The sequence below is a fragment of the Heliangelus exortis genome, chromosome 2, assembly GCF_036169615.1.
Source record: "Heliangelus exortis chromosome 2, bHelExo1.hap1, whole genome shotgun sequence".
NCBI classification, from domain to species: Eukaryota; Metazoa; Chordata; class Aves; order Apodiformes; family Trochilidae; genus Heliangelus; species Heliangelus exortis.
The window spans coordinates 66,121,192-66,147,316 of record NC_092423.1 but is presented as its reverse complement, the minus strand read 5'-3'; the positions used below and the strand labels follow the sequence as shown (position 1 = coordinate 66,147,316).

Sequence of the window (26,125 nt, the reverse complement as noted above, 5' to 3'; positions counted from 1 at the left end):
AGAGGAGATGGAGCTTGCCTACCTAAGCCAGGGTGGAATGTTTTTGCCTTTTTTGTGCCTTGACCTGTTCCTTAATGCATGAGAAGACGGCGCGGTGGTGTGGACCCCAGATAACCTTGAGCTTTCTGGCTGTCTGCTGAGTTATGGCTATTAGTACCTGGGTCCAGCAGCTCAGTGACTGGCAGTGTCTCCTATATCACTGAGACAGTCTCTTAATCAGAGAGGGTGTTGTACGTTGCAGATCCATACGGTGAATTTTCTTCCAGTGGCTTGCTCCTTAGCTCGGCAGTGCTTCCAGAAGGGGGTGGGCTTTCCAGAGGAAAATACTTGGGTGTTACATAAATGGACAGCACATGCATTTCTCTGACTTGTCTCTCACTGGCCTCGTCAGAGTGAATTATGTCTGACTGCTTGGCAGTTAATTGGACCATCCTTCCCATTTCCTAAGCTGATAAGCCCCTCACTGTCTGCCTCAATCAGGCTTCTTTGTTTGAGAAGTTACTAATGCTGCAGAAGAACACAATAACTACTTGCCAATGTACTGTAACCACGTGAAGTGCACTGATCTATAAGTCTATGAAGATTCACCATATTTCTTCAGCAAAATTCTTTATCAAGGTTTGTTTGTACTGTAGGACCACTAGCAGTTCACAGGCACTGAAAAGTAGGTAGAGCCATTGTATTTAATGCACACTTTGAAATAATTTCATTTATGTTTAAGTTATCCTGTGAGCAGCTTTATTCTGGCAGATCATGCACAGTACCATTGGTGTCTGTAGCTGTCTGTTCATCAGGATTGGGTCTCGGAAGTATCCCTTTTGCCACAGAGTCTTCAGACTAGTGCTATCTTTCTTGATGTGTCTGGACAGTGCCTAGCTTAAAGTGGGTGTTGCCAGAAGGTGAGTAATAAATTATGATTAATCGTCTCTGAGCTATGGATGACTTTGTGTGAAAAAGCACTTGTCTAGAAGCTGTGCTTCAACAAGCTCATCAAAATTAACCATGCAGGAGACAGAACCATAGCATCCCAAAGGCCTGATTTTTCCATGTCTTGATTGGTATAGTTTAGACTTCTGTGGATTTACTACATCTGATTGGTAGGGAAACATGGATCCCTTTATATTCAGTGTTAAATTGTATAAGTATTACAGATTGCAAATGGGCTGAGTGTCACAGAACTGTATGCATTAACAGTAAACACCCTTTTGTTGTATTGCTCAGTAATCTTTTTAATGCAAAGGTGTGGTTACGGACCTTGCAGGTATGCATCCTTGTATTTTTACCATTGATTCTGTGATATGAATACATAGGAAAGATGCAAAGATACCAATTCCTGTATTGCATGTAACTTGAGGTGAAAAAATTCTACAGGAGACTGATTGCCCTTTGCTGTTGAAACAGCAAATAAATAGAAGTAGAAAACCTAAAGTCATAGTGATTTTAAAAATCATTTCCCTTCTGAGTTTACAGATTAATTTGAGCACAGCATTGCATCTGATTGTAGTTATTTCTAAAACCTTTTGAAAAGTAGGTTTCATCACAGGTGAATCTGAAAATTACTCTGCCTTCATCCTTTTGACTATTTCTGTCAGCTTTCAGGGCCCTAAGCACACAGTGTGAGCATCGGAGGATTTTCGCCTCCTCGTGCAGAAATAGGAAGGAACTGAAACTGAATTTGGTTCTCAAAAAGCTTTCCAAAATGGGGCTCATCTTGACTTAGATCAGAAAATGACTGTGGCCTTGCGAGGGTAGGCTCCAAGCTCAGGCGACAGCCACCGTTTGGTACTGTGTCGCAGTTCTGGGCAGGCGGTGCCGGGCCTGGGTTCGTGTCCGTGTCCGGGTGGGTCTGTGGCACTGCTGGAGGAGGTGAGAGGGTGCAGGCGCCGTTGGGAGCTGTGTCCGTTGGAGGTGCTCAGCCGTTACGTGTCCGTTGTACCCCAGGAGCACCCTGAGCTGAGGGCCAGGGCCCGGTCAGTGAGGCAGGGTCGGGGTGGAGAAGCAGAAGGTGTAAGGGAGGTGACCTCCTAACTGCGGCTGGGTCTTCTGTCCCTCCCAAGGGCTTGTCAGCAGTCAGTCGGATCCCAGGTGGCTGGCTGGTGACCTTGCTGCCTGCTCGTGGCTTCTTTTGTTAGGGTTTTTATTGCCTGACAAGTGAAGGTGGTGAGTGGAAAGTTTGCGTTTTGGATTTTGGAAGTTTCCGGAGGAGTGGTTGGTGCTCTGTGTCTTGCCTAAAGGGTGGTTCAAGACCAGATAGCAGTCCCTGATTCTGAGGCCTTGCCATCTGCCCACGGGATCAGCACGCTTTGGTCTTTCTGAGTGGAGGTGATGAGGAAAGGGGAGGTGTCTGCGTCTTAAAAAAAGGTATCCTTGAAAAGAGAAAGCTGGAAAACAAGCAACTGTTCACTAGGAAGTTCTTGGAAAGAAAGATGCTGTGTGTGTTGTAGTTCGTGTGGACAGCCCCCTGCATGCATGGTGGCACTTCTGTGGCTTAAGGGAGAGCATCTTGGTAAGATGCAGTGGGGTCTTGGCAACTGTGAATGGAGAGAAAGCAGGAGGCAGCCTGGCTTCCCTGAAAGATAGGGAAACATCAGTAACGGAGAAGTTCATGAAGTGTTTAGCCTCAAAATCAGGGCAACTAGAAAATGAATTAACTGCTGGGCTTGTAGTGATCTGTGTGTTCATGTATGTATAGGATCTTAAGCAGAGAAAGGTTTGGGGTGAGTCTGGAAAGGGTCCATGTTTAAGGAATGTAGTTCTCCTAGCTTCTGAGATAGCTTTTTGTGTAGACAGCATGGAAAATGATTACAAAAACAAGTGTTGCAAGACACTTAATGAGATGGGAAACTGGCAGTGCTAAAGCTGTGGCTCTTGGACTGAAGTGATTGTGCGAGAATTGCAGGTTTTTTCTGCTTTCTTTTTCCAAGCAAACATTTTCTGACTTGGGAGCAACCACGAGTGGAGTTTATCCTACAGGCTTCAAGTCAGCAACCCAAAAATACGCTGAAAATCTCTCCTGACTTTTGGGAGAGGGGCTGTGACAGCAACTGGACTTGAGGTAAAAAAGGATACTTTAAATGTTCGCTGGCAGTTCTACCCCTGTAAGTCTGAGACTTGATCTGCTGAGATGTCAAACTGTCTGCTTTCACCGCTTTAGAGTGGGGGTGACTGACTGACCAGACCAGTTTTTAGGGAGCTTAGTCAGCTTCCTAATTTCCAGGTATACTGAGAGTCATTAGGGACAGGAATGGAGAGAGAATGAAAGAAGAAGATGCATCCTCTGCATGAAAGAAGCTGGGCTGCCAGGATGATTTCCAATTGGAGATCCCTGAGCAGCTTTATTACAGGCCTTGTCTTCTCTTGTATGGCTGTACTGAGCTTTAATGCACTGAGCTTTAACCCATTGTGCTCAAATACTGCATGTCAGGTGTTTTGCTTCAGGCCACATTTGTTTTGGTTGAAAGAAAAGTAAAAAAAAAAAAAAAGAATTCTTCAGCCATTTCTAAGAATGCAGCTAAAGGAAGAAGAGTAACTTCAACCTTTGAATCCTTTTTTAATCTCCTCTCTTTTCTTACTGGAAAGAAAAAGGAACACAACAAACCTAGAATCCCTAGAAAAGGGGCAGAAAGTCAGAAGTCTCCTAGTCTCCTAGTCCTCACAGCTTTTATGCAGGGGCACTGAGATTTGAGAAGGGCAAACAAGTGCAGTTTCAGCTATTGACTAAGTTAGCTATTGATGATCATAGCTCATCATCAGCAGCAGTGGTGATTTCTCTTGTGTGTTCTCTACTTTATGTGTGTTGCAGCACATGTGGTAAGAAGGACCCTGTATGACCCAGTGAAAGTCAAGCATCCTTGTTTCCCTCTTACTCCAGACCAGTAAGTCAGATCAGCTCTCTGAATGCTGAAGTTTGCAACCCAGTCCCACATCTTGAGCGAGCAATTAAGTGGTCTTGTGTACCTCTTTATTTGTCTGCTTTTTCATGTGCACAAACCACACGGGGAATGTGTGACAGTTTCTCTTGCAGTGTGATGTATGGGTATAGGTATAGAATCTCTGGTTGAGAGAGGCTGAGAGGTTTTTCAGTTATTCTCATGTTTTTGCTTTACTTTTAGGCACTCTGTTCCATATGGAGTAAGGGTGGCTTGAAAGTTGTCTGACAAGATTTGCACACCTTGCCAAACACCTTGGTCTCCTAAATAAAAACAAAACCCCAGAAGTTCATAAATACCTGTGCCTGTGATGTAAACAAATTTCCTGATGGAGGAAATGTAGCCCTCTGCTTCAGACCACATCTTGCACTGGGACCTTTGCTTTCTGTTGAAGCTAATGGGTCTTTTCCATAGAATGGACCTGTTAGTACTAATTAATTAGTAAGACAGAGCCCTTGTTTTGTAATGTGCCCATAAGTGGAATTTGCAGGAACTTTCTGACTGTATCTTACTAAGCTGCTATGGATGCAAGAGAGAAACAGTTTGAGGCTGGAGTAATATTTAACTTAGCTTCCAGTTAGGAGGAGTATCTCGAGCAAAAAGGAATGTGCCACACCTAGGATCTCTCCAGAGTTGGCTTTTCTGGGAACTTCAGCCACAGAGAATGAAATATCCCCAACGCTGTACATGCAGGTCGAGGGTGGCTGCTATTTTTAAATACGTGCATGTGAAAGTGGAACTGGAAGTTATTGCAAAGCTGCATTTGCAGGTATCACAGTAGGGAAATTTTTAGAAATAAGACTGAAAGATTTTTCAACAGCAAGTATATCAGGCTACTGCCTGACATTTCTCATTTGCTTTGCTGAAGTGTTAAAATAACCTCTGGCTTCTCTAGTGGGGGCTAGCAATTAATAAATTACTTTAAGGTTTTGTTTTGATTTGATTATATACAGTGTATATGTATTACATGTATTTTAATGTGCACTTTAAACCTCCTTTTTCTTGATTATGGAAAGAGAAACTATGGAAAAAGTATTGTAAGTTCTTTTACAAGACACTCAATTGAAGTGATTTATTTATGTTAAGCACCTCACAGCAATATTGAATAGCTCTGTCCTCCTCTGTTTCTAGAAACATCTCAAAATGAAAGCAAATTTCTTCCTGATTAGGGTGGTAACATGCTGGCACAGGTTGCCCAAGGAAGTTGTGGCTGCCTCCTACCTGGAAGTGTTCAAGGCAAGGTTGGATGGGGCCTTGAGCAACCTGATCTTGTGGAAGGTGTCCCTGCCCATGCAGTGGGATTGGAACTTGATGATTTTTAAGGTCCCTTCCAATCCTATCTGTTCTATGATTCTATGAAAAATTCCTTTAATTTGTTTGTTTTCCAGAAGCGAAAAGACTGAATTCAATAATGGGTTAAAAAGTTTAGTGATTGGTATTCCATTTGTTGCAAGCTTCCATCTCTCCCCTAAGCTGAACCACTCTTACCCTTTGCTCTTGCCCACAGAATTACCATGCAACTAATTTTAGAGGTGCTTGTACAGTTTGGTTTTAAAAACATTGCAGTCTCCGTCTCTGGTAATCCACCAGGTGGAAGCAGATGTGTAGAATATCTGTAAGTGTATTTGTACATCTGAGTTTGTACAGAGGGGGTTTCTAAGAGGGCAGCATATTTACAAGGGGTCCCTCAGCGGTGTAATATCATCAGTAAAGCAAAAAATTGGCAGTTAACCACTAGCAAGATTCGTTGGTGGTTTTTGTTCATGTGGTGAGCTGGGTGACATTGTATTAGCCAATTCTTCTGATGGATGGTTAGAGATCAGTTGCCTGGCAGTTCTAAATTACAATAGAGAGAGAGGCTATTATGGAGGGGATGAGGAGAATAAGATAGGAAGTGGTTTCTTAGAATGGGCTGCTCTTCTTGTGCTAGCAGAAGTTTTGGTCTATCAGTCTCGAGTGCTTTGCTGACTGAAAAACTCATTTGTAGTTTACTGATGTCCTCCTCCCTTCTGTATTTCTGGTAACCACCTGGCATCACTGTATCTCTCTCCTCTTGTAAAAAATGGCATCTTCGACGTTTGGAGCATATCCCTTTTGTAGTCAGCCCTCACAGTGATTTTGCTTTCAGTGCATCTTTGTCTGGAAATATGCTACAAGTGCTAAAGTTTTTATTTTGTTTGGTTAAGGGACGGGTGACAGGGCAGGGATAGTCCACATGGTGTCAAAACAGGAAGCTTGAGGTAGCTCCGAATGACCTCCTGAAAGCATCTGTCCAGCCTGTGAATGATCGTGGTCCCGTAAAGGCAGTCGTTTGGAAAGGGACTGCACTATCCATATTTAAACTGCCTGCTATGTTTCATACAAGAAAAATGCTGTTTTCGTGTACTGCTGCAGGTTTTTGTGCTATCCTTCTGCAGTTTTTGGCATTATTTCTTCACTGACCTGTTGCACTGAAATTCATGTCACTACCAAGCAAACTGTGCTCTTAATAACTTAACCTTTACTTATAGGGCAAAGCCTGGACTATAAGATATGTTGAATATTGGATTAAATAATTTTCTTACTGACTTGTGCTTTCTGAGCTTGGCTCAACTCTAAGCATGTTACAGAAACAATCAAATTGCCTAAAAGCAAAACGTTCTTTTCCAGCTATAGCAATGAAGATATTTGCATTTTAAGTCCTGAGTTGCAAAACTTAGTCCTCTACTTGTACTCAATGCATGTTAGAACAAAAATAAAATGGAGGAAGAGCTGAAAGAAACTGCATTACTTGAGACTCAGTGGGAACTGAGGGTCAGGATTGCTCTTAAGAATTAAACAATTCACTGGAGATTATAATAATAACAAATTATGGTATTGCAATAAGGTTTTTGGATTTTTTTTAATTGGTAGCAGCAACTTTAAAAAGAGAGCAAGATAAAGCCTGGGAGCACAAGTGGCCTGAAGGGGAGATAACCAGGAGCAGCTTAGAAATGCAGAGAATGATGGTTCAGAAGTGCAGGTTCACTGCATCTTCATGTGAAACTTCCTTCTGTCTTGTGGAGGAGAGGGATCACAGCCCTGTGAAATGTGACTTCTTACTGTTTTGAGCAAAGCAAAATAGTTGTGGGCCTTCCACTTTTCTCCTGGAATGAGGGTTTTAAACAGAGAATGCCAGGGCTTTAGGAAAGCAACTGTAATCAAAAATCTGATAGTGGCATGCAGGCTTTCTTGTAATTTTTATCAAGCCAAAATGTCGCAGAAATCTGCCTAGGCAAACTTTTGGTCCTGCTGTGTCCCAGTGCAATAATTATCATGCAGAAACAGCTGATGGGTCACGTCTCCAGCCCTTCGCAGTGTTATGACTTGCTACCTACATTCCATGTTTAGCTTTGAGCGATCAGATGGTGCAAGCAACATGAGCTAGCAGGGCCTGAGGACATGCAGCCAGGCAACACGTCCTTTCCCTCTGCAGCTTTGGTTTCTTTTCTCCACTTCTGTCCCATCCCGTCCCCTTGAGGTGATGCATTTTACGATAAAAACCTTCTCTCTGGAAGGGTTCAGCTGCCCGTGGAGCACGTGTGCCATTCCCACTGTTCTGTATGTTAAGTCCAAGGGCCCAAGGTTTGTAAATATTGTTTCTGAAGTATGTGAGGACTACAGGTGAGCTGTTTGCCCTACTTACTGCGGGCTGGGGAGCTGTGGTTGGTACGTGTGTTGGCACATGGTGGCAGACTGTTTCAGCACTTAATGAAGCATGAACTGTATTGGTTGGGGCTAAATTGTGTCTTTCTGCATGGGGTAATTTACAAATGTTTACAAACAAAGAAGTAGAAAGTTATACTTAATTCAGCCATGTAAAGGTGGAAGGAGGTGGGGAGGGAAGGGTATATTGTGGACTTGTGTTTGTTTTGTGTTTAGCACTGGGCAAAAGGTACACCCAGGAAAAATTGGATAGGTAGGCAGAAAATTACTAACTGATTGTCTAGGACTGGTCTTGCTCTCTTAATCCCCTCTTCCAGGGATGCCATGGGTGAGGTGCAGTGCAAACATTTTAATTGTGGAAGTTTATGTTATTGTGAACTTATTTTCACTGGGTTTAATTGGAGAACTGAACTTCAGGTAGGCTTTTAAACGATAGGTAGGCTTCTAGATGATAAGCGTCTCTTTATGGCTGAGGGTTTGCAAGTGAGCTTTGAGCTAGGGAGAAGGGAGTGAGGGGGAGTGGGAGGAGGGAGCCTGGAGGTGGAGCAAGCTGTGGTTTCGTTCCACTACATCTTTTCATCTTTCCCTGGTACTGCAGCACCACAGGAGTAGAGTTACAGACAACATTCTTGCTCAGGTCTCTCATCCCTCACTCAAATAGAGGGTGTAATTTGACAATGTCTCAGCTCCCCTGTGTAAAGGCTGTTGGTGAAACTATATGTGTGTACATTTTTAAGTGAAAGGCAAAAAACCCTGCAAACACACACAGATCCCAGACCGAATCAATTCCATGATCCCAGATCACTGAGTAGTTGTACAAATGCTAGGACTGGCATGAGGCCGAAGGGAGAAGGGTGGCCAGAGCTGCAGGGTGAAGTGAGGACTGGGAGTCTGTCCTTCTGAATGACAGCCATGGCTTACATCAGGTTAAATCAGTCTGTACGCTGCAGGCTGAGGCAAAGCAGAATGGATTAAAAACAGGTTTTCACTTCTGGCCTTGAGTTTCCTCACAACTGCACTTCACCATCAGCTTGTGTGGGGTACACATTTTTCTTTGCTTCTACTGCCATGGAATACAGGAGTCATGTTTTTACAGGACAGTTTTCACAAGCTTCGGTAGTCGCTGAAGTTATCTGTATATGAACTGCTGTGTCCACGACTTTTAGAAATAGATTTTGAATCTGAGTTTTTATCTCCTCTTTCTCCATCTCTACCAGCTGTTCTAGCTGCAAACAGGCTAACACTGAGGCCTGATGGGCTGCTTAATGCGTGGCCACCTGGTGCTGCTTTTGGGCTGATGCAGATAATTTCTGTTGACCAAGGTTATCTCTCTGCTGACCTTGTAGCCAGAACTCAGCCTTTCGGTGGCATGGTAATTATGAAAAGGGCTTTTTTTTTTTTTTTGAAAGAATTCTGTAGAGTCTGGAATATCATTCCTGGTTTGTTAAAGCTGTGTTTTATTTTCATCCCTGCTCTGAACAAGGAAAGTTCCTTGATGTTAAGTTTGCAAATTCGGAGAAGGCTGTGTTTGAAGTTTCTTTTCTTCTAAAATCCACTGTGGAGACTCTCAGAATTTAGCATGGCAAGAGGCTGTCGTACCACAGCTGGGGTTCAAAGCTGGCTTTTGCTACTCTACTTTCTCAGTTGTTTGCTCACCAAGCATTGATAGCTTGCTGTATGTGATACACAGCTTCTGATTTTTCCTGGCTGTAGCTTGTCATACCAGAATGCCTTTTCCCTTGGTTGTAATTTGTTGGGTTTTCTGAACTAAATATGTTTGCATACTTTCGGGATGAAGAGGTACTTCTGTTAGCTGTGTAATGGAATGAAGCACGGGATTAGTGGGGGGTATGGGGAAAGAGGGAGTGTTGGTTTTTTTTTCTAGAGGCATCAGCAGGCTCCTCCTGTAGCGAGGGAGAGCATAGTACATCAAACCTAAAGACCTTTAAAGTACATGATGAAATGGATGCTGGGAAGATACAGTACAGTGCTTGGGCACAACTCCAACACTCCCAAGGCAAGTAATATTTAAACAAGCTGAACAGCCCCTTTAGGCAAGCAGCAGGAAATCCAGCACTGAGCTTTGTGTTGTTGCATGGTCAGCAGAAGATAAAAGCTCAGGCCATGCAGCTGTGGTTCCCTCCTATCACTGGATGGCAAACTGTTAAGAAAAGATAAAAGGACAGAGAAGAACAGGGGGTCGTCGTACTGAAAAGCATTCCTTCATATTTTAAGCTGTCAAAGTACTTTGAAATACATTGGGCCTGATGTAAGTCAGAAAACATCATCATTGGCAGCTCTGGTGTGTGTTCAAGTTTTTACATCAGATAGCAAGCAAAAGGTAAATTTGTCCCCCATGCTTCACCAGGGAGAAATACTTAACATGGGTGGGATTGTGGTACACATAGGTGGTCGGGAGTTTCCCAAAATTTATTTGGGACCAGGGCACATAATGGTGGGGCTGTTGCTGATCTTGGTTGGGGAATATTTTAACAATGAGGAAGAGAATTTAAATGAATGAGATTGCTATTTCAAGTCATCTAACCATTATTTACTGTATTCCTCCTCTCCACCCATCTTCCTTTTCTCCTGCATCACAGCACTAGTGTCTCAGGAAAGAAAATGCTTCAGAGCATTTGTTACCAATTTAGCAGCAAGTACGTGCTCAAATTTGGGATTTCTGAGATCTGTGTGTGCCATATGTAGGCAAAATGTAATCTTTCCTAGTTCTAGTAGAAGGGAACAAACACAAATTTGCTGTTCTTCAGATAGTGTTTCTTTAATCTAGTGAGACTTACATTTGTGCAGCCTTTTTGCTTTGGTAAGACGGTTAACTGTCCTCCCTAGGGTGCCTAATTGCTTATCATGAACTAATCAGTCCCCTGGGTATATGAAGGGATGAAAGGATGCCAAGATAGAGCCTGAGACTTCCCCCAGAGGTGTGATAACCCTCCCAGTTACCCCACCCTTTGGGGAGCTGGCTTACTGCTATTTTAAAAACCTTGTTACTTTGAAATTTATCCCTGTTCAGAGATTTTAGGAAGTTTTAAAGGGGTATATTTCCAGAGGAACCTTTGAAATTTTCAGCTTTCAAATTTTTATGTGAAATCTGTGAAATCTGAACATTTCAAGTTCAGTGTGAAATGTGCTGAACATGTTGGTGCTGCCACTTCTGTTTATGAAGGTGCCTACCTCCACAGCCACTGGCGTGCCAGGCTCTAACAGATAAGGAAAGGGCCAGTTTGTGTCTTCAGCTGTCAGTAAGGGGGGATGGCAAAAGCTTTCAGCTACAGAAACCCCGTTTGAAGTTTAGATGAAGGAATGTGTGAAACAAATCTGGTGGTGGCTCTTTTTAATGTTTGGTAGAATAATAGTTGCACATTACCATGTGAGGATAGGTTAAGAAAAGTTTTTCACCATACAGTGAAAAATAATGTATTTAGTTGACAGTTCTGCTCGCTTTCTCCTAGTTTCTTCTAACTCATTGAAACACGTGCTGTCTACTCTCAGAGTGAGAGCTACCAATTTCTTGAATTTTTCTTTTCTGTCTCTTTATATTGAAAAGTTGAGCTCCATAAGACATATAAAATTGAAGTGGAAAATAGCTCTTGCTATTTAGTATTGGAGTGAAACTATGAGTTTTAGTGTTGAGGTTTTCTTTGTCTTTCACTTTTGGTCTGAATGAACGTAAGTTTTATATGAAGTTTGGAGGATGGGTCAGTTGGTTATAAATACAGTTTGTTCCTTTAAAGAGTTACAACTTAATTAAAGACCAATATGAGTTTTTAAATATTTTTTTTTCTCTTTTAAAACACTTCAGGTCTTGGAATAGATTTTAAGTGACCTCAGCAAGATTAATGTAAATCCATGTGTTGCCATAGTATATACTGGCCTAAAATTAAAAGAAAATGGTTTTGTGGGTGTGTATGTATATATCACTGAGAAAATGTTCTGTGGAAATGTATCTCCTCAAAAGAGGTATGAATTTCAGTATCAGGGGTCTGATTATAGTACTTCAATATTGCTTTGCTATGTGGGTATATGTGAAAGCAATTAGTCAAGTTTCCACTTGTCAAACTCTTGCTGTCCCACTAGGAAATTGAGGAGGCTGTGAATGGGTACACAGGCCACTTGGTCAGGTTTTTTTGTTGTTGTTGTTGTTGTGGGTTTTTTTAATGGTGAATGCTTGCAACTACTACTTTACCCAGAATTGGGTTGAACCTGTTCATAACTCATGCTGGTTTGTTTCAGACTAAAGTTTTGGTATATAGTATGTCAGCAGGAGTCAGCAGAAGAAAATGAGTTTCCTTTTTCATAAGTGAGTTGTGGGAAGAATTTCCTTATCATCTGTTTGCTGGCAATGTGTGAAGCACTAGTGGTGGAATTGTTTTTTTGGAAGAGGAGGGTGGTTTTGGACTAGCAACAGACATTTTTTGGCTGGAGAAATAGGAACTTGAAACTTCACTTACTGAAGAAACCTGTTCACAATTTTGTCTTTTTTTTTGTCTTTTTTTTTTTTTTTTTTTTTTTTTTTTTTTTTTCCCCCCAGTGTTCCTGAAATAAACTTCCTCCAATTCTTTGCAGTGTGCAGGTGTCCAGACTCCCCTTTACTCATGGTCGCCTGTGCAGCCCGTCAGGCGACTGAAGGCTGTACCTAAAGCTCTGCCGACAGTGCAGCACACTGCAGTGGTCTTGCTATAGTACAAGTGGACACCTTGTACAGCCACAGACTGTAGCATCCCTTCCTAGTCCGAACAACTGAGTGTTACGTTCCAGGAGTCTACACGTGTGGAGCACTGCCTGGAATAGAAAAAGGAAAGCTGCAGAGATTGTAAGCTGCTGCTGCTTGATCCGTGTGGCTGTTGTGCCGAGAAGCGTCAAAGCTTTGCTGGATGGATCCAACAACTCGTTGCAGAGTAGAGGGTCAGTCTCACTGGTTATTTGTGGTTATTAATCTTAGTGGATTTACCTTTTTGTGGCTCTGCTTTGTTTCTGTATTTTTCTCTGCATGCATAAGAGGATTGTGGTCTTGCAACCAGAATGCTCATGTTCAGAAAACTTAAGGCTGCTCCTACTGAAGGGCTTTGAAGATCAGCAGGCATTTTCTTCAGGGTTTACAGCATTGCTGGAGGAGCCAGTTGCTGCAGAATTCTTCAGGCCTATCCACCCGACTTTGGTCAATCCTTACCTCACCAGCACGTGGATTGTGATGTTTGCAGACTGTCTCAGCTCCACGATGACCTCCATGGATTCCTCATGAGCTTTTACAAGGCCTGGCCTGTGTACTTTGGAAAATCCTTTAGAAATGCCTGCTAGGCTTTTAAAGTCCCAGAGCAAAAGCTATACTGCAAGGAACTTGGAAGGTCAGCAGCTGGATGTGGTTGTGGATGAAGGGGGATTTGTGTCTATGCAGTTCTTGTTTTTAAAATACATCTTTTTCAAGTCAGAGATACGTCCTTTCTGAGGAGTCTTCTTGTCTTCATCTGATGAAGCCGAGGGACTTAAAAATTCCATAAGAAATTGGCGAACTGGGGCCCTGTTTCCTTTTTTTGCACACATAGTCTATGAAAATTAGCAGACGCTGTTTCATTTTGTCAGTGTGCAGGAAGGACCTCCCACAGGTTAGTTTCAATGTGTGTACCTAGAAAAACAGAAAGAAAACATCTACTGAAGAATGCCATTGGCAAGTAGCACCGCTGTTTAAAATTTTCCTAATGGCTTTCCTGTGTGGATCTTAGCTTGGAGGGGCCTGCCAGCACCATGTACTGCTGTAGTTAATTTAGCTATCTAAAACATGAAAAAAATGTTGTATTTCAGAATTCAGAGCTCTCCAGACACCCCTAACAGCTACCTGCCCAGCTTGCTTAAGCCAGTGAGGGCGCTCATAAGACTGTGGCAACTTCATCAGTGATGGGAGAGGCATTTTTCTCAAGGCAGGGTTCTCCCTTCACCTGGCAGAAACACGTTTTGAGTGATTTGTGGTACTCTGGCATCTATGGCAAATATGTATCTAGAATAACCCCAGGAAAAATCAAACACCTAGCTTGTATCTCTTATCTCAGGTTCAGAACCACAGGAGAATGGCAACCAGTGGTCATCTAAGCTACGTATCACATGGAGATGATGTAGGTTGTGTATATCTTACTCCTGATCCTTAGGAGATTTCATGAGATGGTTGACTTGAGACCTGTTTGTGCCTCACAGTGCAGAGTGGCTTTGCCTAGCAGGTCTGCTGTAGAGATAAGAGCTGGGAAGGGGCACTACAAGTTATCCCACTAACAAAAAGGTTGTGTAGCCACTTTGGATATTGTGGTTGTAGGCTAACATTACAAATGCCTCCTAGAATGGATGGGAGAGCAATGGTTTTACAGCACATTTCTGAAACCCTTTGCTCCATCACATCTCTCTCTTCCCCTTTGCGATGTGGTTTCCCCTCTTAAAATTTCAAACCAAAACTTGCTGATTAAAAAAAAAAACACCACACAGCACAATTTTGTAGATGTGTTTCTGAACATTTTAAGTTGCCGTGTTTATGCATTTTGTTGTTGTTTGGAGACTGTTGATGGGGGGAGTAGTTTCTGTGCTGACCAGAAGCAGAAGACAGGAAGATAATGATGTTAACAAGGTGGGGGAGAAAAGGAGGTGTTTGTTTAGAGAAAGCCTAGTCACTAAAGCCTGTGGAGCAGAGGAGCCCTGCTGATAACACAGATGAAATAATCTGCCTCTTTCCTAGCTGTAGAGGAGTGGAGCTTTGTAATAAATGGCTGCCATGTGGCAGCTGTCTCCCAGCTTTGTGAGCCTGGCAGTAGTTAATCCTGTCAGCAAGTCATGCTCCCTGGAAAGGAGCAGTGAGAAGAGCTGCAAACTCTTGAATCATTCCCTCTGCAAAATATTTGCATGTTGAATCTTTCTGCTTAAAACAAGTTTGTTAATTCAGTGGAGGTTCTCATCTTTAAGTAGCATTAGGTTGTAGCTGTGTTGGTTTTTAAAGAAAACGTCAGAAATGTGCTGAGATGTTGCAATTCTTCTGTTTCTTTAAAAAAGAAAAAAGCCATTTTAGTTTTGGAAGGAATATGTTTCAGGGTACAGTATGTGCTGTGTACCCTGGGATGCACTGTGTTGTGTTGCTCCCTATGTGTTATGAAATTACAGGTTGAACATCAGGGATCATGATAATCCTTAAAAGCTTGAGGCTTTTTGTATTTTGCTGAGCATGTAATACTTCTGTCCTTTCCCCACAACTGGAATTGTAGGACTTTCACTTAAAAAAAAAAAAAGTCTGAGATTTTTGTGCAGTAATGCAACACCATCAGATTTTTACAGGGCTTCTGATAAAATCATGATGGTTGACAATGCCGCTGCCAGGAAATGAGTTTTAATCCTTGTAATTTCTCCTCTTTCCTCATGTCATGCATCATTTTATTGCATTATATTGAGAGGCGTAAAGTGCTTTGGTGTGCTACCTCATACAGTGCTCCAAGCAGAGACCGTGCTGTCAGCTCCCACAAAGTCAGCAGCCAGGCTGCAAAGGATGCACTGGGGGCCTGTGGCAGACGAATCCGTGCTCTCCCCCTTGGGCTTTCCTGCACAAAGAAATTTGCTAGCATGTGGATGCAGTTAGAGTGGTGAAACGCCATGTGGGACATAGCTACTCTGAAAGGAAAGAGTCTTTTCCTGGTTTAGTTTACCCGGTTTTCGAAACTGTTTTTGTAAAATTGCCCGTTCATTCAGGGTCTTTGTGAAGCTCTCTTTAAAAATCTGTCCTGGCGGAAGGGGATCGCAACTAGGGTACTGCACAAGAAGCAGGGCACTAGCACAGGAGATATTCTGTATCTTCCTTGGAGTGATTCATCATGCTTCTCTCTAATCCCTGCCAAAACCGTTCTGCTGCACGCACAGAGCTCTGGCTATGTGTGAAGAGCAAGCACGAGGGGGTGAAAAGTTTGCTCGTTTCTCCCCCCAGAGAGCTGCTTTAAACCTTCGCCTCGAGTCCCAGGTCCAAAGGAGGCCTTGGCTGAGCTGCTGACCGTCAGGGCAAGGAACGTGGATAGGGACAGGGATGGGAACAGGCCCTCCCTCCCCGACAGCTGCAGGCGCCAATTGCCAGCGAACAGCCCAGCCGCATGGTTTCATGGCTTTTCTTCCTCTTGTTATTAGTGTTCTTTCTTGTTTCCACGATGCTTTGCAGAGGAACAACTGGACGGATTGTCTCCTCTTGGTGTGGGTGCCTGAGCATCTGCACAGCCAGTTGGTACAGCACAGGAGTCCCTGTTTTTTTAGTTACACTAGGAGCTATTGACGGCAGGCTGGGGCTGTGCTGCTGCTGCTGCACAGATGCTTGCTCTTGGCCCACCTTAAAAGGACAAGACATCCCGTGGTTTAGACTGGCCATATATTGTCAGGGATGTCAGCATCTCCGTCACAGCTACCCGGCCAAGCCCAGCGTCCCACTGCACCCGCCCTGCATCCCTGCAGCCTCTCCTCAGAGCTGAAGGGTGCTGTAATTCAGACTGCGTGGAGGGGAGGTGGCTTTTCTTCTATGTTACTCTGAAATGTTTTCCATCTGGCTGTCTCAAGTGCAATCAGGCCAGCTCAGTCCTTAGGCTCTTGGACAAGGACCATGTTCCCACAGCACAGTACTTGCTTTGCTATGTAGGTGATGGGACATCAACCTGTACCTTCCCCCTGCTCTGGGTTTTAAGTTAACTGGTTTGGCAGGGCAAAGCAAAAATGAAAAAGAAACACAACAGCAAACCCACAAGAACTATGTTTCCTCATTTTGCATTCCTCATCCCGCCTCACTTGCATGAGCTGGCAGCAGCAGCAGAGGCTTTGTGGCCTATGGTTGTGCTTCCCTGGAGTCACTGGGGCTCCCCTCAGACAGGCACAGCTCCTCTTCCTCAACCTGTTGGGAAGGGAGATGTGTGGTAGAGGTGCTCATTGGTTCTTGCTTCGGTTTGCTTCTGCCTCTCCAGTCTCTTGTGTTGTCCTCTGCTCCTTCAGGGTGTATGTGGGCAGTAGCTGTTTCAGCAGGCAGTGTGACACCACTCACCTGGCCCATTCCTGCCTCTGTGAGACACCTCCATCTCGCCTCCTGAGGGGAGAGCCTTCAGGGCCCACTCCCTTCAGTCCTTGACTCTGCTCTGAGCTCCCACCCCCTCCCACACTGCATTCCAATGTTGTCCCCTTGCCTGGGGGGATATGAGCCAGTCCTGGCCTAAGGGAGAGCTGCAGCACTGGACCAGGAAAAGCTGATTGGTGTGGGAGAGACCCCAGGATGTGTCCCTAGGAGCTGAGGCCAGTGCCAACATTAGGTGGATGCAAAGGGACTTTCTTGGGTCCCCACTTCATCTAAGGCAAATAAACTGGAGTCAAAGCCAAGAAACACATCGACTTCCTGGAACTCTGCGAGCCATCCGCACAGCTGTCCCTGCTCCCTGAACACATGCAAAGCAGAGCTTATAAGGACAGACAGTATTGCTTTTGTGTCCCTCCTCAGCCAGCAGGGAGGGTGCAGGGGAGGGGATGTGCTGGGTAAAGCCCAAGGCCTGTCTCGTTCATGTTCCCCCTGCATGGCTGTGGTTCCTCGTGGTTGGGACCCCTCCCAGCCATACTCCTAAGGGTTGTGTGGGCAGACAAGGATGAGGATGGAGGGGTGTTCACAGTTGTCTGCATTGGAAGGAGTGGAAGGATGCCTGCTTACAGCCACTTGTTTAATTCTGCTGTTGTCCTGACTTTATTTTTTTATTTTTTGTGGGTGTCTAAAATTAGTATTTGCAGCCCCAGGTTTGTTAAGCTGTCTTCAAATCTCAGTATTATTTTTGCTTAAACAAACTCTCAAAGCTGTCTGCAATTTGGTGACAAAGGCTTCCTGGAGGGCCAGGTGCTCACCCACAAGCTGATACAAACAGTGAGGATGAGGAACAGCTCATAGATACTTCTTTGATTTGGGGAGGGGGGGGAGGAAGAAAGGAGGGCTAAGGCATTAGAAAATCACAAAATTCAGCAGCAGCTGTTGAGCCTAAATGAGGCCTGAGGTTATTGCAGCTCTTGCAGTGCTGTGCGTTTTGTGTCCCTTCCACCCCTGTAAAATGGCAGTGCTGGTTGGGAGCTCTGTGTAGGCTGGGATCACACCTTCTGAGGTGCCTGACAAGGGTGCTGGTAGAGACCTAGGCTTCATTGTTGGAAGCCTGGGGGACACAGGGTTTTGCTTTCACTTTGGGTGCTGGAGGAGCATGTTCCCACAGCACAAGGCACTTGTGAAAGGAGCAAAATTAGGTGCCCTGTTCAAGTTAGCAAATTGAACACAGGACCAATGAGATAGTTGCAAATTTTATATTAAAGCTGCCTGGTGTCTCCGTGCATTGCTCTAACCTAGTTGGACCATTTAGGTGAATTCCATCCAAGAAACTGTTGCTTTGCCCATGCAGCATCTCGCTGTTACACTACTGTAACTTCCTTGTTTTCCATGTATTACATCAATGTAATACCAGAGTATCATGGTGATATGAGTTGTCACTCATTTAAGGCATGAATTAAGTCCAGAGTCTGGTATGGTTTATGGAGATAAGCTTTTGGTCATCTAAGCCAGAGACCTGAGGACCATTAGTAGTCCATAAGTCAGCAGAAGGTGACTTTCAAAATGTATATGAAAACCAAATACACGTGCATATAGCATCATGTGTGCAAGGGAATAAAACAGGAGGAATAAATCTTTGTGAATATTTAAAATTTAGCCTAAATCTTAGGTGTTGTAGCAACAGTATACAAAATAATGTGGAAATATGGGGATCATCTTGTTCTTGCTTGAGCAAGAATATGGTCCCTAGCTCATTTTTAAGGCAACATGAGCTTACACTTCACTTGTTTATTCTGTGTCTGTGTACACCTTAGTTAGGAGCAGGCAAAAGGATGTTGTGGATTTGTAGGGTTATTTTAGGAAGCATAGTAGTATATGTGTGCTAATATAGGTAAAAACAGTTGTGTTGCTAATAGCTCAGAGTTCATAGCAGAAAGAATGTACTCTTGGAAGGTACTCTGTCTTTGAGTGCTCAGAGAGTACCTTCCAAGAGATTTTGGTTTTTAATTTTGAGGATTAGAGGTTTTTTTGTCTTTGAGGAAAACATTAGTTACAGATAAAAGTTCAAAACGTTTGGGGCAACACTCTTAGGTTTTAACAAATGCTAGGGTAAAGGATGACCACCAGATGCTCTGTTGCACTGCCTTTCTTTTTATGCTTGTCTGCCTTCCCCCATAGGCTGCTTTGTACTGCTGCTCCAGACAGTGAGGTGAAGCTGCCACTATAATTCTCTACCACTGGGGTGCCGAGTCAGCACCAACACTTCAGTAGCAAGGGCAGAGTTGGTATTAAAAAGGTCAGTCGGGAAAACTTTTTTTCCTTTGCCTTGAGGCAGTGGCTTTGAATAGTATTAACCCTTTTTTCTTCCCACACAACACCTTTTCACCCTCCTTTCCTTCCTGCCAGCTTTGATGCAAAATCACGTTCAAAATACAGCGCGGGTGATTGTGCGCATCTCTCGTCGGTGGGAGTGACTTGACTGTTTGTGTTTGGGAGTGTTGCTGTGTGCTCTGAGTAAAATCTGCTGCTCTGTGTTGGAACTTAGTAGGAGACCGGTGGATCAGAAATGGTTTGGAATGCAGTGTAGCAATTCTTAGCTATTATAATTTCAAGGGTAAACGGTAAGGGTAAACTTTTGTTTATTCAAATGCTGTATCCCTCTTTGAAGTTCTGTTCTTGTCTAAATTTGTATGCTAGGAGGTCTGGCCTTCATTTAAGTGATCCTTGGCTTTTTTTCTACCACTTAAAAAAAACCAGTGGGAAAACGTTGAATAAGCTAATAGCCTTGCTGAGATGGAAATGATGAAGAAGGCTCAGGATTCCTGTTTGGCTCTGACGGGAAAAAGTAATTTGAAATGCTTGTGTAGGGGGGTGCACATTCCTAAAATTGTCATTTGTTTCCCGTTTCTCCTCCCCTCCCATGTTCTCTACTATGTACTATGGCATGTTTAATGAAACCAATAAAAGTATTTGGCTGAGAGTGTTAATCTTTCCCTGGCCCAATTAGTGCATGGCTTCTACTTTAACATTAATGTGAATTTTTTTCAGAAGGCAGAACAATGAGCAGCTTTGTGCTACATACCAGGTTTCCCCCTCCTTCCTGTATTGTGTGTTTCTTCCTATCTATTCCAAGGGGAGAACTCATGTACAAAGACAGTGGAGCAAACTGGAGCAGAGACTTGTACCAGCTCCCAAGGGTAGGGATGTGCCACTCTGTTCTTGTGTAGCTGCCTCTCAACAGCAAGTCAAGTGACTGTGACTCTGAAGATTCATCATTTCTTCTTTCTTCTTCCTTCCCCTGTGGCCTGTGTTCTTCTTTTTGCTTCATCCAGGGTGCTCTTCACCAGAAAGAGAAGCAGCTGGAACTCTCAAGAGTGGTCTTAAAACAAGAAAATTAAATACAAATAAATGCACATAAGCAGCAGGGGAAGTAACTGTTGATGGGCTCAGCTTTAACATACGGTGGAGTCACACTGTATCCCAAAGGAGGAAATAGGTCTAGCAAGTGTCTTCCTGTACAGATTGAATGGGAAGCAACAAGGCCTTTTTCTATTATTTTAGCTCTCTGCTTTCTCAGTGATTCTCACATTAGCTGGCTGTGCAGGCCATTAGGGGTGGGCTTCTGTCAGAAGCTAAATGCCCCTCAGGTTTTTCTCTGGGATCAAAGTTGCCCCAGTTTCTTGGTTTCAGCACTTCATCAAGTGGAGGGAAGACATTCCTGCAGAGGAGACAGCTCTCTTGGTGTGGCTGTGCAAAGAGGGATGCTGCATTGTTTTGTTTTGCTGTTTTCTTTCTCCCCTCGTGTGTTAGTGCTCTCACTCTGTTGCTTGCTCTCTGTTTTTCCTCCTTTTCACACAGGATGACTGTGGCAGTAGGGGGTTTCTTCAAAGCAGAAGGTGACTTGTAGGCTTGTGACCACTTACTTCCCTGTTTCCTAGAGGCCTTGGTCAGATGTTGAATGCAACCTGAGGCAGCACTGTTTGCCAGCCTGTTTCCTGTTTGCCCGTGTTCCTGGAGGTCTTTGTTTTCTTTGGGGGAGAGGGAGGAAGAAGGTTCCATCAGCATGACCTCCAAGCAGGGGTGTTTGGTGGGAGCTGAGAAGGCTTGCAGTCTTGAAGGCATCATGGCATAGGGCATCCATGCACGTTGCTGCTTGTCTGGTTCCCCAAGTTTCATAGGTGCTGTCAAAAAAAAAACGCCAAACAAAAACCAACAAAAACCACACTTCCTCGTCCTCAGTAATGCGTTTCTTTAAAGAAAGGAAAAAAAAAAAAAAAGGCAAAATAAAAAAAGCTGCAAGAGAAATCTTGCAGTATGTTCCTGCCTAAAGGCATTCTGCCACGGGTTTTCCCACAGGAAGGAGTGATTTGGCCCAGTATTCTCATTGTTTCTATATCCTATTGCAAATAGAAAGTTATGCTTCTGAAATCAGTGTGTATTTTTTTATGCAGTCATCTTTGTTTCAGTGGTGCATTTTTGCGTCATGCAAGAGAGTGGAAAATACATATGTAAAAATAAAAGCATGTAGCAATAATTATTTTTGGAGAAATTAAGCTCTGACCTTGACTGCTTCTAAATAAGAAATTTTTAATGTACAGAAAACATTTTTTAAAACAAAATTGGTAACTATACATTCTTTGTGTTAACAGGGACATATTTATGTTCAGAAATGAAATAGCTCTCGGTTCACAGAAATAATGAAAGGTTGTAATAGCATAATACATGGTTTTCCTCCTGAAAGAAGAACAGAGAGCAAGTTGTGAGGTGTTTCAAAACCAGGAGATAGGTTTGTTAATGTGTGCGGATGTGCCTGCCTCTTTTCTTTCTGATGAACATTTCAAATTTCCCCTGTTGCTAAAAGCAGCACTAGGAATTCTGACTAGCTCTCTGGGAAGCTCATCAGCAGTCTTAGTTACCTTGGCCAACACAGGGGTGTTCACAGTTATGCAATTGATTGACTTTTTCCAGGATGAATCAGTGGTCACATTAATGTCCCAGGTATTGACTGAAAGAGAAAAAAATAGATCTACTTTGGAAGGAAGATTTGCTTGGTTTGGTTGGGTTTTTTTCGGGACTGAAGCATTTGTTTGCATTGTTTTAGCAGAAATCTATCCAGATAATTTAAACCAGACCAATTTAAATTAGTCTTTGGTTTTGGTGATACCAAGCAGATACAGCAGGTAACTTGGAAGATTGAGGCCAGTCTTGAAAAATAACTCTTTTGTGCTTATTCTGTTAAAAATTAAGTCAGCCACCACATGAGATGCTGGGGGTGAGGAGAAGAAATTAGTGTGTTGTTCATGAATGAGATTAACCTTAAAAAATATAAACAAAATATCAGCAAAATTATAACAAACAAAACTAAACAAAATAAACCTAAACAAATAAAATAACTCCCATCCTTCCTGAATAAAATACAGAAGATCGGGTGATTGGCTTCACCTTGGAGGTATGAGTCCCTGTGTCACAGGGAACACTAGTGTTTTGCTTAGCAGCAAAGAACAAAAAGGACTAGGAAAGAGTTACTTTGAATTATTCAGGATAGTATAAAAATAGTCTTTGTGTCTGTTTTTTGAAGATGCAGATTAAAAATGGTGTTTGGTAAGGAGCTGGCCAGACCCAGAGCCTTAGGCACTGGATTTAGGTGGGTCCTGGGTCTTAGGTTTTGTCTGTAGACTGCACTGGCTTGCTACATCAAATCATCTCTGTGTTGCTCTGAAGAAGGTTGGCAGTTAGACATAGGAAACTTAAATCTTCTGCTTTTTCTGGCATTGGGTGAAATGAGGAACTGCTTGACACAAGTGGATGGAGCAGAAGCTAGGCCCTTTCACTTTGCCTCTTCTTGTGTGCTCTGAAGTGTCAATAATGATGCTACTGTAGTCGTTTATTGTTTGCAAATTCTGTTTAAAGAAAATTTGAAGATGTGTTATGTAACTGATCTGCATATCATCCTTGATTTCAAAGAAAGAGACCCTCTTGAGTTACCCACAGTTTGAGGCTGATGGTCTGTGCTTTCTGAAAAAAGGAAAACCTTTATTAAATTTGCTGGATACAGTTTGGAAATCTGAGATACTGAAATGTCCACGGTGTGTCTATTTCCATAATGAAGTAACTATTTTGCCTATAGGGTTATAAATTAAAATTATATAGATTTAAATTATTAAAAATAATATCATCAGTCTTGCATATTACAAATAAAATTTTCCAGAGGCTATCGCTGTGGGTGCCAGGCAGAGAATCTCTCTCTCTCATGCATCAGTCATTCCCTGTCACCTCTAAAAATTTTTAACTGCCCTGTCATTTTCCAGCTAGAGCAAGCATCCTTCCTGAAACCCCAATGATAGCATAATAAGTTTGTGGTTTCAGAAAGGGGTGTGGAGAAATTCTCTCAACGCATGTGATGGTTACTTATGTCTTCAGCTCATCTGAAAACCTTGGGTAGTGGGTGTGAGGAATGTGCTTAATGGTCCCAGAAACCTCAGCAGTCATTTCACCACTGCTAAAAGGGAATAAGAAAATTCACCATGAAATCATATGTTGCAGTAAATGTTAATCCTCTAAGAAGAGAAGGGCAGGAGGCATATGCATTAAATGGAATTATTTAAGTTATCTAGCTACAGAATATTCTTCCAACTTCTTAACCAAATGTCATGCCCTGATACGCTAGCTTGCTCTCTTCCTGTCTCCCTCCTGGGTTTTTTAGCTGGCTTAATACTGAGGACAAAGCCAATAAGGGGTTCCTCTCTTCATTTGCACAGGTTTTGTCACTGGGAGAGGCAGCAGCATCTCCCAGCCCAGTGCCCAAGTCACTTGTGAGAGTGGGCTCTTGGCTGCACTGGTACTATTTACATGCTTCTGTCATCAGACCTACTTATGAGTCAGGGGAAGCCTCAAACTAAAGGACTGTAGTTTTACTTGGCTAAAACGGTTTCCAGAAAAACTTACTCTCTTTCTCTTTTTCCCTTTTTACGTAGTGCTAGAGGGTGCTACTGAAGAAGAAGCTGAAGAGCCAGACGCTACTATACATATTACACTAAGTGAGGAGACCAGCAACCAAGAAGAGAGCCACAGTCAATCAGGGGATAAAAATGAAGGTAACAGGTTTGACTAGTTCTGTGTGACTCTATAAATCAGGGCATTGATAAAGGCTTGTAGAAACATTTCTTACCCGTTTGCACTCCTTATCTGTGTGAAGGGTGTAAGATACATTGAGCAGAAGCACTGGTGTATACACTTCTTCCCCCATCCCTAACCTTTATCTGTCTGAAAGGTATAAAATATGTTGAGCAAAAGCATGAGCACATAAATATTCAACTGCCACTACCAGGTTTCCAAACGAAGATTTTCTTGGCTCCCAGTAACTTGGCACCACATTACTTAGCCTCAAAAAAACACCTGTTTATAATGCTCAAACTTATCTTCCAAAGACAGTATTATGCAGAGATCAAATGTTCACAGACAAACATGTTCCTCCATGTTCACCCTCATATCTTCTTGTCTTACAATGACTTTCTTACAACATTCATTAAGATTCTGTGCTATCCACCAGAGGTGACAGAGCAATAGACTTGCAGGGTGCTGCTGTTTGTTGGGAGACATTTTTTAAGAGAAAGGAGTGTTTAGTTTGAAAGCATTTTCCTTTCCAAACTTGTGAAGAGGGACAAACAGCTGAGTGCTTGACATGTCTGTATGTTGAGAAATGAGAGGTGAGATCCTAGGTATGTTTTGAATTTATATGGGATAGGAGCATCCCTGCTACATACAGAATGTGATGGAGAAATCTGAACACCTTTAGCTGTGGCATTAGTCATGGATGTATAACAAGTGCTCCATGGACTGGCATGGCTTGGTAGACCAAAAAGAAAAAAATCCACATAGATGTCAGCTGTGGCAGTAAAGAGGTGTTTGGGGGGATTTGGGATTTTGTTTTGGTTGAATGTCTTAATTTTGCAGTTCTGCTCAAAACACACACTTGCTTGAATGATTGTGCTTGCCTTCATGGTTATTGTGATTACCTTCATGGTGATCAGAAAGTACCACAAATAATATTATTGTAGAGCAAGAGAGTTTCAGGTAATTCACTCCATAAGCCTCACACTGAACAAAGGTTGAAAATGAAGATAGGATGACTGTCCTGTGAGAAGAAATCCGCATCTTGTCTTTTGTGTTCTGATACAAGAAGCTTTTCTGGTTACAAGAACTCCAGTTATTATGGGTTGTTTCCTGTGCTCCACAATGATCCATGTGTGATGCAAGTTACAGGCCACTGGCTAAAAGTACTATGGTTTTTTGGTGGTTTTTTTGTTTGCTTGGTGGCTTGGTTGGTTGTGGGGTGTTTTTTGGCTTGTTTTGTTTTGTTTTGTTTTTTTTTGTTGTTTGGTATTTTGTTTATTTTGGGTTTTTTGGCCTAACAACTCCGATATGTGCTTCTGTTTTCTAATTCCAGAGAAGCAGCTGGAAAGCTTGAAGAGCTACAAGGTGTCACCAAGTTCACCAAACAGTTTGGACGGAGCAGACTTGTCCTCCATTGACGCCATGATGTCAGCAGTGATGAATGTGGGAAAGATTGCTGAAAATGGCGGGAGCTCTCAAAATGTCAAATCCCCCTCAAAATCTCCTGGACCAAATCGGATTGGCAGGAGGAACCAGGCATGTAAACCCAAATGCAGGGAGGGCTAAGGGGAAACAAGCAGGTGAATGGGAAGTGTTATAGACATAATTATTTTTCTTTGATGGTTTCATCTTTTTTTCCCTCAGTGAGTATTCTTTCTTCTCCCATTGCCATTTTGTTACGCTTTCTACTGGCTCTCCAGAACATAACTTTAGAAAACTGGGAATCAAAGGGCCCACTTGCTTGGATTCACTTGTAAAATATTTTGAGTACAAGATCTGGTGTCATGCAATGGTGAGCTGGTCTAGCAGTGGCAAAACCATCTAGGAATTATCATTTCTTCTCCACTGCATCCTTTCTCAGGCTCTTGCATTCAGCTAATCTGTTGGCTGACCATTTCATGAAACTAGTAGAAAGAAGTAGCTTAGAAAGGAGCAGTGCAATGTGGCAGAGGGCTTGGCTTAGTCATCATGTGGGAACCCTCTTGAGGTGTGCAGCTATCCCCAGTGGAGATCTGAGTAACTTAAGGTTAAAGCTGGTATTAGAGTGAAGTATCTGTCAGGACAATCAGTTCACATGTGTGTAATGCTAGGTGCCCTCATGTAATTTTTAGTAGAACTATAAAGATCTATTGCAGAATGCTTTGTACAAGTCTTGCAGAGCAAATATATGTAGCTTTTATTAGGATTTTTTTTTCCATTTACCAGTTGATGGCACCAGTTGATAGTAATATTGATCCAAGCAAGTGGGAGTCATATCAGTTAAAGCAGCAATTATTTGTATACATGTTTTTCTTCTGCTGGGCCAGTCCTTACCAATGAA

General features: G+C 42.9%; 1 protein-coding gene across 4 annotated transcripts in view; it reads left to right on the top strand.

The window, feature by feature from the left end:
- The window catches only part of RREB1 (ras responsive element binding protein 1), a 124,510-nt gene that overhangs the window by 33,230 nt on the left and 65,155 nt on the right, over window positions 1-26,125 (top strand). For 2 of the 4 annotated variants that reach the window (XM_071736488.1, XM_071736492.1), the window contains 2 exons: window positions 23,667-23,786; window positions 25,139-25,341. In XM_071736488.1, coding sequence (XP_071592589.1) covers window positions 23,667-23,786; window positions 25,139-25,341 — 323 coding nt within the window. Of the gene's footprint in view, window positions 1-2,927; window positions 3,056-12,162; window positions 12,537-23,666; window positions 23,787-25,138; window positions 25,342-26,125 lie in introns of those variants that run through there. The other 2 variants (XM_071736491.1, XM_071736489.1) reach the window with 2 other exon arrangements.